The sequence below is a fragment of the Eleutherodactylus coqui genome, chromosome 1 (assembly GCF_035609145.1).
Source record: "Eleutherodactylus coqui strain aEleCoq1 chromosome 1, aEleCoq1.hap1, whole genome shotgun sequence".
NCBI lineage: Eukaryota > Metazoa > Chordata > Amphibia > Anura > Eleutherodactylidae > Eleutherodactylus > Eleutherodactylus coqui.
The window spans coordinates 159,280,857-159,295,483 of NC_089837.1; the positions used below are offsets into that span (position 1 = coordinate 159,280,857).

A 14,627-nucleotide genomic window follows, 5' to 3' on the forward strand; every position below is an offset into this window, starting at 1 on the left:
TATAGAGACCCTGTCAGCTACTTTTAGCCCTATGAGCTAAGCTTATGGGCCTAAAGTAGGTGATCAACTGAATCCGGGGATGTAAGTACAATATTTACCTTCCCCGTCATTCCCTAGGTGTTAGCGCTGGAAGCCACTGCTCAGTGCATAAAGCAGTTCTGCTATGTAGTCCGCCCATTGTAAAATTTGAATGGGCGGACTACTTAACAGCGCCGCTCAATGCATTAAGTGGCGGTCTCCATAGCTTATGCCAGGGGAATGACGGGGAAGGTAAGTATAACACTTACATCCCCGGACACACCTACTTTAGGCCCATAAGCTTAGCTTAAAGAGGTAAAAGTAAGTGACAGGTTCTCTATAAAGTAGTCCTGGATATTCATGAGCCTGGCCACACCCACCCCTCCCTATAGCCACTGATTCCCTTTAAATAGTCCTCTATGCATGTGCTGCTACTAATAAAATGCAAGTTTCTCAAAAATTACTGTGCAGTTCTACAGAGCAGACATATCGCTGTAATCGGTGTGACTGTCACCACCTTGTGCCACCCTCAGATAGGGACGCAAAACGATGGTCTACCGATGCTCCAACTTGGCTCTCCGGCCCTCAGACAGCTTTCTCCCACCATAGTGACTGCATGTGCGGATTTTCTCATTCTCCTGAAATTAGTCGCAAAATTCGTCATTCTTTCCAAAAAGATTTGTGACAATTAGAACATGTAAATAGGAGGGTTGGTTGAAAGATAGTCCGCAGTCAAAGTGAATTTACCGACGGTGCCTATGGTGAGTAAGCAGGGAGGCTCACTTATCAGTTTGGGCGCCCATCAGGGAATTCACCGGCTCCCCGGTGGCCAGCTCAAGCTTGCTAAAAACTCAAGGTAACACTCTAGGGCTGGACAAAGACTCAAAAATCTGCTGTGGCCACTGAGTTTCGCTGTATGCAAAGTAGTCATTTGGCATGTGGTGTACTCAGCGCTGAGCGCATGCATCTGGTGTACTCATCACTGACAACATCCAGTGCAGCTGTCACAACAGAAGTAGGTCAGTCCTGCTAGGCAGAGTCAGCATGTAGCAGCTTTCATATAATGACAGCGCTGTCTGCCTCCGATAGCACTCTGAGCATAGTACTGCCATATGTGTCTGCTTACAAATAAACCCTTTCATAAACTAATCATCTTTCATACTCATTTGTTGTGTATTAAGTACAGGAATATGTAAGTTTATAAATTCTTCTAGCAGTGGCAAACTACGGCATTTTTCACCTCCCACCTTTTGAATAAGTAGCTTGATATGTCTTCTTGTCTGCTTTTCAGGTGACAGAACTTGCGCCGTTGGGCTCTCTCTTGGACCGCTTGCGTAAGAACCTGAGTCACTTCCTTATCTCCACACTCTGTCACTATGCTATACAGATTGCTAATGGCATGGCATACCTGGAATCCAAGCGTTTTATCCACAGGGATCTTGCAGCCAGAAATATTTTACTTTCTTCAAATGATTTGGTTAAGATTGGAGACTTTGGTCTTATGAGAGCGCTACCCAAAAATGATGATCACTATGTCATGCAGGAACATCGCAAAGTGCCCTTTGCTTGGTAAGTTTTATAAGACCGCTATGTAGAGGCCACAGAAGCAGTCCAGAAAATGTTGTGTTGTGTATAGGTAGTTTGTAAGAAAATAATCTTGTTTAGGTCATTAGGAATGTTGTGTTATCTGTATCTTAAATGTACTTTAGGATTTTCATGTAGTGTCTTTAAAGTCGATGGACATGGGAAAAAAGGATTTTTACATATGTGCTAGTGGTTATGTTGGATGTGTCCCTCCCAGTAATCATGTTGGAGATAGAATCCAGAATGCTGCTGCCTTCACTAGCTCTCATGAACAAGCAGCTTAATTTCTGTAGTGTTTACCCTTCTATAGATATTGATACTGCCCATATAATCTCCCTTGCAGACTCTGCCTGGGATCCCTTGCCTTTTTCTATTCTTATACCACCTATGCGATTCCCTTCTCTGCCTGTGGACTCTGCCAAGGGTGCTTTCCTTACTTTCTAATAGAGCTTGCTGTGTATAACCCTTCTTGCTGGTATCACAAACACTCTGCTACTCTGAGTGAAGGGAGGGAGAGAGTAGAGATAACCTCGGGTCTAAGTCAGGTGCCAACAGCACACAGCTCCTGGCTCTATTTCAGAAGCAGCAGAACAGCCAGCTATGTGTAGGGGTTGCACAGGCTCTACAACAACAAATTGGTGGGAAATGTTTAATGAAGACTATTTAGAAAGTTTCTTAAATTTGCATTTAGGAAGCAAGTTAACAATACAAAATCAGTGCAAAGTTGTCCATAGCTTTTGATTCGATTAAAATATCAAAACTTTGGACACGTCATTTCTTATTTTTAGGTGTTTGTAGACTCAATAAAGTGGATCTTTCATCATACTATGTTCTTCTGTTTAAGAACATCACAGTAGGAAGCCAGGAATATTACACTTTTAGCCCAGCAGCACAAAAAATATTGTACTGCATGACTAATAGGTCTGTTACAGAATACAGAGAATAGTTATGAGTCAGCTGTATTTATAAAGGGAGCGCTCCACCTTAAACATGGCAGCATGGTACAGTGACCGATCCATTTTAATGTCATCGTACCATGGTGGTAGCATCCTATTCCAGACAGTAATGAAGCAGTTGCCAGAGTTAATACAGGATTTAAATGCTCCCTTCAGTGCTTAGTGCGCTAAAATGAGAAAAGCAGCAGTACTTACCTGTTCCATGCCGCCACGATCCAGTCCTGCAGCCCGCCGCGGTCCTCATGTTCGTTGCTGCTACTGATACCCCCGGAATTCAGGTGACTGCTGCGGACAATCATAGGCTGCAGGGTCATCGTTCCAAACTTCTGACATCATGACACTCAGGATGTGAGCACTGATGCTAGGAGAACGAGCGGTGATGCTGCAGCCTCTGATTGGCTGAAGCAGTCAGCTGACTACATCAGTAGCAACAATGACCAGGACCATGGCAGGGCTGCAGCACTGAATTGTAGCGGCAGCGAACAGGTAAGTACTGCTCCTTTTCGTATTTTAGCACAGTGCGCATTAAAGGGGGCATGTTGTCCAGTAACCAGACAACACCTTTAACCCCTTGAGTGGCAGGTTTCCTACCACCCTGTCGTGCCCACCAGGGCAGGTTTTTTAAAATGGTCTAATCATTGAATTTCAACTAGTTTTGCAGTTGCGTCTCAAGAGCCATAACTTTTTCATTTTTCCATTGACATGGCCATATGAGGGCTTGTTTTTTGCGGCACAAGTTGTGATTTTTTAAACAGGGGGGAGGAAAAAAAGAAATGGGGAAAAAAGAAAAAAAGGGGCCATGTCATTAAGGGGTTAAATAATGTATTAACTTCCTTCTCTGGGTCATTACGACGCACACGGATACCACATGTGTGATTGTATTTTTGATTTTTTACAAAGTAAAGGGAGACAAGTGTTTTTTTTATTTTATTAATAATTTTTTTACTTTTTTTTTTTTAATTTAAAAATTTTTTTTTTTTGTCCCTTTAGGGGACTTCCACAGGGACCCATCAGGACCCCTGATCACATTCCGGGGGTCTGATGGTGACAGCCCTTTACATGCTGCAGTGACAACCCTTTACATGCTGCAGTCACATAGACTGCAGCATGTAAAGAGTTAACACAGCAGAGATCGGAGGTTTTCTCTGATCTCTGCTGTAAGAGCTAGTACCTAGCTGTCCTCTGACAGCTAAGAACCAGCTCTCCCTGCCACAGAGACCATCGGCTTGCTTCTGACAAGCCGATGGTCTCTATGGCAACTTGTAAACAAAGCAGGACATTGCCGACATGTCGGCAATATCTTCTGCTGGTTTTTCAAAGCCCTTGCACTGCTCTGTGTGGGTCTGTGCAGGCAGAGCACAATGTCACAGCTTGTGGCATTGTGCTCTGCAGCTCCCATAGTGATACATAGCCCGGAAATCTTCCGGGCTATGTTGCTATGAGCAGTGGAGCTCGTCCCGGAAAATTTCCGGGCGTGCCACTCAAGGGGTTAAGTATTTGACATCTTTTTACCTAGTTGTACTTGTAGCTGTTAGCTCTTGGTTATCTATTCAACTTCCCACCCACCAAATGAATATGCAAACTTGAATTGAGACTTCTGGCAGACATGTTGAAATAATGAAGCTGTGGATATTCTGTAACGTCCTGGGTGTTTGGGGGTCTATGAAGCATGAACATCGATCGCTGCTGTTAACCCTTTAAATGCTGCTGTCAGTTCTGAAGGCCCCCAGGGCTGCCCAAGACTGATTGCCTAACAAGCCATGTCTGTTGTGTGACTTGATAGCCTGCCTCTCAGAACGTGGCATTGCATTATACTCTATGAGCAATCAAACAATTGTAAGTTCAAGTCTGATGTAGAGGCTAAAAGAATTTTAAAATGAGTTTAAATGAGTTCTATTAAGTATTAAAAGAAATAAAGTATTACAAGGTGAAAAAAAAAACGTTTCCCATGTTTGTAATAAAATAATCAAACCAAAAAAAACGCAGCAAAAACATATTGGTATCTATCAAAGTAACGCATTGTTTATCCCCTATGGTGAACATCGTAAAAAAAAATAACACCCGAATTGTGCCTTTTTTGTCACCCTGTCTTCAATAAAAATGGAAGAAAATGATTAAAAAGTCGTATGTACTCCAAAATAGTATGGATAGAAACTACAGGACGTCCCACAAAAAATGAGCCCTCGCACAGCTATGTCAACGGAAAAATAAAAGTGTTAGCGGGCGCATGCTGTCAATACTGCAAATACACAGAGGTCAGAGCAGAAGCCTCTGCTCTGACCTCTGTAGTGGCTGGTGCTTGCAACTGCAAATTGGGGTCTGATTAAAATCAACGTGAGCCATGCCTGTAGTTGCAAGCACCGGCCACTACACAGAGGTTGGAGCAGAGGCTTCCGCTCCGACCTCTGTGTATTTGCGGCGCTGACAGTATGCCCCCCTTTCAGCTGATCGGTCGGGGTCTCGAGCTACGGATCCCAGCTGATCAACTATTGACCTATCCTAAGGATAAGTCATCAATAGTATTTTCCTTGGAAAACCCCTTTAAGGGATTAATGACAATTTATATTCTTTTGTCCACTTTTTGGTTGCTACCACTTTTCCTCATTCTACCAGGTGTGCTCCAGAGAGCCTAAAGACTCGTACATTTTCTCATGCAAGTGACACATGGATGTTTGGGGTGACACTCTGGGAGATGTTCACTTATGGGCAGGAACCATGGATTGGCCTAAATGGCAGTCAGGTAAGACCTTTTTATATAGTAGCAGTCTTCAGATTATAGGCCCTTTTAGACACAACAAAATTCGCTCAAAAGCCGTCTTTTGAGTAATAATCGTTGTGTCTAACTGCACTGACATTGTGCAGTTTTCGTTAACGAATTGCTAATCGTTGTCTTTCAGCATGTTGAAAAAGAGAATGATCAGCCTTATCAGGAGTTCACAGCAGGATACAGCTGATACTATTGTCTCAGCTGTATCCCGCTCAGTGAACACAGCCGGGGTATGAAGAACAGAGCGGTCCAGCTGTGTTCTGCACACCCTGCATGGAGCGCACAGCTGTATTACAGCTGGATACAGAAGACTACCGGCCCCGCTTGTCTTCTTCATCCCCCGCTCAGAGCACAAGGTGATCACTCAGCGTTTGAGCGATCACCTTGCCCTGTAAATGCACACGATTATCGCTCAAAAGTCAGTCAAAAGACGTGTTTTGTGCGATAATCGTTGTATCTAAACCAGGCTTTAGTAAGATCTGATTGGAATGTTAAATAAATAATAATCTTTTTATTTCTATATTTTCTGTCATTTATCATTTTTTAATTGCAGACGTTACCTACATTTAAGACTACAAAAGTGAGGTTTATCCTTCTTTTGTAGAATTATAGAATAAAGTACATGCAAAGTCACCCAAATTTTATTTGCATTTTTCCTATAAGATTTTGCTAAAATGTATTTCACTTTCAGTACAGCAAATATAAGTTCTATAAATTGTTGATGAAAGCCTACCATATAGCCCTCACTTGATTCTGCAGCTCCCCCTGCAGGAAAGATTACAAATAACTGTCCATCATAAATCTGAAGAGCTCTATAAACCTCCGTTTTGGTGAACATTTCTCAATACCTTTTGGCTTATAAATATTTACCGTATCAGTCATGTTAATATCACAAAGAGGTCGAAACACGTGTCGGGGCATCTCTCCATCATGGGTGGGTTCCCTGTATGCTTCTGACATGTTCATGGTTGACATTTAATCATATTATTATACTTTTTAGGAGTTTTTTGAGAGAGGCTTACTGCCAAGTTTTTCCAATACTTTTCCATCGTTTGTCTATCTATCTATGCACCTGCACCTTTGTCAACAGACTGTGTATATATAGCCTTTACCTACTATTTAATCATCCTATATCTTATATGATGAGTGTGATCCCACCTATGAATTACAGTTACTTCTGTATCATGGGTGGGTCTCCTTTATGCTTTTGATATACCAGTTGCTGCTATGCAACCATGTTACAAGTTTTTCAGGCGTCCTATATAGAGAGGTTCATTGCTATGTTTTCATAGCATTTTTTGCTATTTGTACATTTACACATCCATACTTTTCTTTAAAAAATATTGCATGCTGACTCTTTTTTTCTACTCTACATTTTATATCATTATTGTGATCCCATCTATGATTGCTTTTTAAAATATTTTTAAATGTGTTGTTCCTAATATGTGATTGTAATGCATTCTGAGTTTTGTATAATATAAAATAAATAGTATGTAGTTCTCACTCCATTCCTTTGTGCTGTAATCTAATATATGGTGTAGTGATACACAATAATGATTTGTTTGGCATTTCTACCAAATACTGGCCTTAGGCGTCCCTCACACAGACGGTTTGTTACAGCGTTTAGTGCTGCCTTTTGAGCTAGCTGCACTACCAAAAAAAAAACAAAAACATTATACTCTCCTAGCTGCTGCCGTCGGGTCCCTGCAGCTGCTTTCTGGGGCTCCAGGCACTTGTCAGAGGATCTTTTGCTAGTGATGGGGTTTGAAGACGCCGTCTTCAGCAAGAGATTGCTCTGATTGGCTAATCCAGCGCAAATCACATTCAGCGCTGGATGCAACAATCACAGCCATTCAATGAATAAATAACTCGCGGCTCAGCCAATCAGAGCAATCTCTTGCTGTTGGCGTGGTCTTGAAACCCTGTTACCAGCAAGAGATGCTCTGCAGGCACAGACAAGTGCCTGGAAGCCTGCAGGGATGGCGCTTACTAGGTGACGCAGCATAACGCATGCCAGCGCTGATGAAACGCTGCGTTTCCTACAAACGCCTGTGTTAGGGAGGCCTTACTGTTATATGGATGCCCTGTATTATTCTTATACACTAATGTTAATATCACCATAGGGGCCGCTGCAGAATGCTTCTTTACTAAAAATGTTGCTCTCAGTACTGAGCTATCTGTTTAATTTCTCTTTGTAGATCCTACATAAAATTGATAAAGAGGGCGAGCGACTTGCGCGACCAGAAGACAGCCCGCAAGATATATATAATGTCATGCTGCAGTGCTGGGCTCACAAACCTGAAGACAGGCCAACCTTTGTAGCCCTGAGAGACTTCCTCATAGAGGTATGGCTACAAAACATTTATAGGCTTTCTAGCTACATTTAGTGTTATTTTAAGGTTTAGTACATGATCTTTCTGTTACGTTATGCTTGTGCCAGTCTTCCCTCATATAGTAACGGCCTTTGTCATGACAGTAGCCATTCACAAAACAGTAATAAAAGACATCAAGATGTTGAAGCTTTCAGAATGATATATGATGTTACTGTATAAAATAATTGTAAATTTTAACCTCTTCACAATACGGGACGTACAGTTATGTCCTGGAGGTTCAGGGTTTGTATGGAGGAGGATCAGGGGATGATCCCGCTCCATACAATGGGGGTTCCAGCTGTTTCCAGCCAACACCCGCCGGAAACAGCTCCGATAAGCAGCACTGTTGATCACAGCAGTTTACAGTGGGAGTGTCCTGGCAGCCGGGGGTCTTCTGAAAGGCATAGCAGAATGCATGTGGCGTGGCTTGATAGAATTCCTGTCAGATCGCGGTATAATGTAATGCTATGGCATTACATCCTACTGCAGGAGGGACCAAAGCATCGCAAGTTCTTGTCCCCTATGGGGACTAAAAAAAGAAGTTTTAACAAGTTTTTTTTACTAATTATTTAAAAAAAACCTAAAAAGTAATAAAAGTTAAAAAAAAAACCTTTTGTCATATTTATAATAATAAAAAAAAAAATTTTACTAATAAAGGGCAAAAACATATTTGGTATCTCTGCGTCCGTAAAAGTTTGATTTATCAAGGTAATGCATTATTTACCCCGCACGATGAACATCTTCAGAAAAAACTAAACCGCCAGAATTGCGCTTTTTTAATCACCCCATCTCTAAGAAAAAAATGTAATAAAAAAGCGATCAAAAAGTCGTATGTACTTCAAAATGGTACCAATAAAAGTTAAAGGACATACCTCTAAAAATTAGCTCTCGCCCAACTTTGTTGACAGAAAAATAGAAAAGTTATGGCTGTCAGAAGATGGCGGCAGAAAGTTATTTTAAAACTTTAAAAATAGAGATGAGCGAACGTACTCGGATAAGCACTACTCGTCCGAGTAATGTGCCTTATCCGAGTACCGCTGTACTCGTCTTGAAAGATTCGGGACGCGCTGCGGAGCGGGGAGCTGCAGGGGAGGAACGGAGGGGAGATCTTTCTCTCCTTCTCTCCCGCCCGCTCTGCCCCGCTCCCCGCTGCGACTCACCTGTCAGCAGCGGAGCGTCCCGAATCTTTCAAGACGAGTACAGCGGTAGTCGGATAAGGCACATTACTCGGACGAGTAGTGCTTATCCGAGTACGTTCGCTCATCTCTATTTAAAAATCTTTAAAATAAATACAGCAAAAAATTTAAAAAAATATCAGTTTGGTATCGTAGTAATCAAACTGACCCATACAATAAAGTTATGTCATTGTTGTTGCAGTGTGTACGCCATAGTAACAGAACCCCCCCCCCCCCCCCCCCCTCATCTAAAGATAGCGGGATTTTTTTTTTTTTAAAGGGAGTGGGAAGAATTGAAAAAGAAAGGACGTGTCCTTGAGGGGTTAAAGGGGTTATACAATATTTTTTTTAAATGGATGGCCCATCCTCAGGATAGGTCATCATTATCTGACCTGTCGGGTGCGTCACTCAGAATCCCTGACAAAGAGCTGCTTGCAGGGGCTACAATGCTGATGTAAATGCTGAATCCTTTTCAATGCTTCCATCTGAGCACAAACCTGTTTGTACTCATTTTTAGCGGCTACAGGCTTGTTCCATTGAAGTGAATGGGACAAGCCTATAGTACTCATAAAGGCTGCTATAAATAATAGGTCCATTCTCAGATGTAAGCATTGAATAGGCTGCATCACTCACACTAGGGCTGTCACCCCCTCAGCCAGCTGATCGGCAGACTTCAGAGCAGCAGACCATCTCTGATTAGATATTGATGACCTGTCCTGAGAATAGGCCGTCAATTTTAAAAGGCTGCATAACAATTTGAAGTCAGGAAAAGGACAGTGACTGGTATTGTGGTATCAGATTTTGCGGTGCAGTATCTAAAAGTCTTTATCCTAGAGCAATATACAATATACAGGAGTATTGTAAGTCACATTCACTAGGTCTGGTTAGAGGGAGTTCTCAGCTATTTCTTAGTAGTCCTACAATTCTGCATGAAAAGGCTTTCTGTTGTTTGCATATTGAAGTGACTTTTAGGGTTAAACCACCTGTAAATTGTTCTGCATAGAATCAATATATGTTAGACTGAAAAATAACAGTGCTTTATTCCCTGTATCACAGGCTCAGCCAACAGACATGAGAGCCTTGCAGGATTTCCAAGAGCCAGACAAGCTGCTCATCCAGATGAATGACGTCATAACTGTCATCGAGGGCAGGTACCGGCAGAATTTTACATAAGAAACCTCTAAGGCAGGGGTGTCAAACTCATTTTCACCGAGGGCCACATCAGGCTTATGGTGACCTTCAAAGGGCCGATTGTAAGACAGTATAGTAAGGGCCTGTTCACACAAGCGTATTTGCGTACATAATATGCAGTGAATAGAAGCCATTGATTTCAATGACCTCATTCACATGATGTATATTTTCACACAGCATGACCTATTTTGTTGCGTACTACGCACCCGATGGGCCATTAAAGTGAAAGGGCCGCGCAAATACGTGGTGAATGCGCAGGAGACCTATGTATTCACTGCATATTTGCGCACCATCTCAGCGTGCCCATCTGAGCTCTTTTTTGCATGCCCAAATATGCAGGCATAAGCGATTTTCGATTGCGCAAATACGCAGAGTATTTGTGTGACCGAAATACGATTACGCCCGTGTGAACGAGCCCTAATAGTGACCCCTATAGTGGTCGCAGTAGTAATAGTGACTCTCATAGTGGCCCCAGTAAAAATAGTGACCCTCATAGTGGCCCCAGTAAAAATAGTGACCCCCACAGTGGGTCAATTAGTAATAGCGACCCCCACAGTGGTCGAATTTGTAATAGCGACCCCCACAGTGGCCCAATTAGTAATAGCGACCCCCAGGGTAGCCCAAGTAGTAATAGCGACCCCCACAGTAGCCCCAGTAGTAATAGCGACCCCCACAGTGGCTCCAGTAGTAATAGCGACCCCCACAGTGGCCCCAGTAGTAATAGCGACCCCCACAGTGGCCCCAGTAGTAACAGGGTACCCCACAGTGGCCCCAGTAAAAATAGTGACCCTCATAGTGGCCCCTGTAAAAATAGGGAACCCTACAGTGGGTCAATTAGTGATAGCGACCCCCACAGTGGCCCAATTTGTAATAGCGACCCCCACAGTGGCCCCAGTAGTAAAAGCGACCCCCACAGTGGCCCCAGTAGTAATAGCGACCCCCACAGTGACCCCAGTAGTAATAGCGACCCCCACAGTGGCTCCAGTAGTAACAGGGTACCCCACAGTGGCCCCAGTAGTAATAGCGACCCCCACAGTAATAATATTAACCCCCTCAGTAGTAGTAAACCCATAGCAACATTGACCTCCCTCAGTAATCATATTAACCCCCCCTCAGAAATATTCCCCCCCCATAGAAATAATAAGCTCCCCCTCAGTAGTAATAAGCCCCCCCTCAGTAATAATAGTTCCCCCCCAACCCATATACTTACCTCCTCCTTGCTGTCAGCGCCGCTCCCCCTAGCGCTGAGCCCAGATGCACACTGACGTCAGTGTGTGCCCGGCATGCTTCCTCCCTGAGTCCTCTCCTGCGGAACTTAAAAGCAGGGGACTCAGGGGCCCAGGGGAGGAGGATCTCGGCTGCACACTGATGTCAGAGTGTGCGCCAGGATCAGCGCTAACAGTAATTACCAGCGGGGTGCTGCGGCACCCCAACTGGTAATCGCTGTAGTGGTGAGCGGCCGGATTCTGCCCGCGGGCCTTGTGTTTGACAAATGTGCTCTAGGGAGTTGTTCACATCTACATTTTTGGAGTAGAAAAATTGAATTAAACGTTTCTCTTTTTCTTTCTCCCCATTACTTTTAATGGGTTTTTAAAAAACCTGAATGGTGTCAGTTTGCTTTTGTTTTATTGGGTTTCCATTTAATGGAACAAATAGCATATACTTTGGAGCAGCTTTTAGAGATATACCTTACAGCAGCTTTATGGGCTGTTCACCAAACGCACAGGAGAGGACCCATTGACTTCTTTGAGAGATTGCTCTAGGCATGTTCTCTTATCTATGTAGAGGTCCTTCTGCAGGAAAGAGAAGAAAATTAGCTGTCACCATCATCTATTGTGAATGGCAGATCCTGTGTTATCTATATATAGGGGTCACCTTTCAGTGTAATCCTTCCTGTCCACTCTCACACATCTGTTTTTTTACGGCGACTAACGCGGTGTTTTGCTGCGGTAATCTTGGTATAAAGCTGCCACTGATTTCAATGGAGCCTCACAGAAATGCAATTGAACATGGCACTTTCCAGCGTTACTATTTTCAAGCACAGTCTTCTATATTTTACCGCGATTAACGCACTTCATCACCCATGAAAATGATGGGGTGCATTAAAAACCGCTGTGTCCGAAAATGGCAGTAAAATCGTGGCGTTTTGCCAACCTTGTGTGTGAGAGTGGCCTTACAGACTATTCTTAGACTTAACATAAAAATATGATTTATCCAATAGGCCCTTCCCTGATAACATATTCACTTAAGAGTGTAGAGAAAAGAAGTGCTAAATCATTATTGATTTTCCGCTTGTACGTCCTGATGCAGTTGGTCAGTGCAATAAATTGCGATATTTTATGCCACATGCAGCGCATTGATTTTTTTTTTTCACATCAAGCAAATCTATTTCTTTTTTACACGGTTAGTCTGTATCAGGATGAACTTATGTCAGTATATGTTATGCCAAGAATTAACTCCATTAACTTGATATTCTGCTAACACATTGGAAAATCAGAGGTTATACAGCGAGTATGCCACTGACTCACTCTGTGGGTAGGTTATCAGCTCTGGGTGGAGAGCTAAAAGTGAGTCATGGAGGAGCACCCATCACAACCACACCTCGTAATTGCGCCCTCGTCACAAATAGGCAGAGTTGACTGATAGCTCCAACCAGGCCAAAGAGGAATATGCATGGATTTTAACCCATTCACTGACAGACTTGTAGTATGACTGGCAGCCGCATAGTTTTACTTTCTCAGGACAGAACATTTGCTGTGCAGTGATGTACAATGCAGGCAAGAGGTGTATTCATGAGACCATACGTGTTCGTGAAGTCACTACATGGAGATCCATGTGTGTAATCATATGTAGTAAATGAGAGAGCGCAGAGCATGGCTGAACTTTTTTAATTTTAAGGTAGTCCTCAGGCATCTCACTATTTTGAATATTGTGGCCAGCTTCACACGGCCGAGAAAGGCGTGCGCGATTTGTGCATTGCGAGACGCACAAATATGAACCTCATTCATGTGATGCTATGCGGGAAACACGTTGCAGCGTGTCCTATCTTTCTGCGACATCACCCATTGTTTTCAATGGGACCTGCAGTAGCAGCATCAGCCCCGTTTAAAGTAATGGGAGAACTCCGCAATCCTCTGCTGCTGCGGGGATTACTTTGATACCTGCAGTGATGCAAGCCTGTTTTCACATGAAAACGCCTCGCGTCCGCGAGGCTTTTACATGGATGGCGAGGGCGATATCAGGCTGTGATTAATGGCCTGATATCACCCTCGCCCGTGTGACGTTAGCCTCAATATAGTAACAGGTGTAACAAGGGTCTAAGCAATAAGGCTCAGTTCACATTGGCATTTTTGCCAGTCCGTAGGAGTATGAAGTATTTTTGGATGACAAGAACAGCACAGTTTATATCACAATTCTGGTCATCAGAAATACTGAAGCCCCAACAGAAGCCTGTTAGACTTTGTAAGTCAGTAGGTTCTTTCAGAATCTGTAGGACTCGGTTTGCAAATGGATTTGTGGTAGCTGTTATATAAGTACAATCCATGCTGATAATGTGAACAGAGCATTAATAAAATTAGTGTGGTTTTACATCTGCGTCGGAACCTCCGGCTGAAAATACTGGAAGGAAAAGTGCTACATGCAGTGCTTTTTCTAATGTCCAAACCCGGGCAGCTATAATGTCCGTCACAGGGATTCCCCTTTCCTGCTTCCCGAACGGAGCAGAAAAGCGGAATCCCCAGCACAGGTGTGAAAGCAGCCTTAACAGCTGGTATTCGTGGGCTTTATACTTTGTTTCTCAAAATGATTATTTACAAGCAATGGAAATCTGTGATATCTTTCCTACTCCAGAATAGTTGAGGCCAGTTCACCTTTACAGTTTAGTTGCAGTTTGAACCTGAATTGCGTTATCCCAATGCAGTAATCTACAGGGAGGAAATATATAATGGAAGAAATGAATCTGATCTTTTTGGGTCCGCTCATAACTTTTCCTATAAAATACTGCATTGGAATAAAGGTATGAAGTGGACCTAGCCATAAGACCAGGGCTCTACTACAGTAGTCACGCAACTGGAATTGGGCGAAGCAGCTGTTGTGCAATTCATTTTATTACACAACTCAATTCGTTCTCACAGTACAGATGGATCTTTTGCAAAACAGTAACGCAACTCCAGCTACACAATGGTTGTGCAACCAAAGGCATATTGTAGCCCAATCACTATATTATCATCAACTGAGAGAAAAATCCATTGCAGATGTACAATACACTTTTCCATTGGAAAGATGCAGAAAGCTAAACAGAACCCTTATCACATCAGGGGAAATCCTGACATTTATGGCCAGCGTAACTATTAGGATTTTAAGAAGGTGTCCTTAAAGTTCTGGTGGGTTTGGGCCGTAGGGGTCTTACAGGGCATAAAAGACCACATGCAATACCAAATATGTGATTTCATGTTACCTCTTCAGGTTTGTATGACAAGGCGCACAACAGAGTTGTTACATATTGTAACACAGTGTATAGTGATATCAGCAGGTGTAAAATGTTCAGATTCACAGTCTTTTGTAT

General features: G+C 43.0%; 1 protein-coding gene and 1 long non-coding RNA gene across 6 annotated transcripts in view; one reads left to right on the forward strand and one right to left on the reverse strand.

The window, feature by feature from the left end:
* The window catches only part of LOC136627384 (uncharacterized), a 183,514-nt gene that overhangs the window by 143,112 nt on the left and 25,775 nt on the right, over nt 1–14,627 (reverse strand). The window lies entirely within an intron of this gene.
* The window catches only part of TNK2 (tyrosine kinase non receptor 2), a 186,343-nt gene that overhangs the window by 136,697 nt on the left and 35,019 nt on the right, over nt 1–14,627 (forward strand). For all 5 annotated transcript variants that reach the window (XM_066602391.1, XM_066602383.1, XM_066602368.1 and 2 more), the window contains 4 exons: nt 1,310–1,587; nt 5,172–5,298; nt 7,524–7,670; nt 9,929–10,023. In XM_066602391.1, the coding sequence (XP_066458488.1) occupies nt 1,310–1,587; nt 5,172–5,298; nt 7,524–7,670; nt 9,929–10,023 (647 nt within the window). The remainder of the gene's footprint in view (nt 1–1,309; nt 1,588–5,171; nt 5,299–7,523; nt 7,671–9,928; nt 10,024–14,627) is intronic.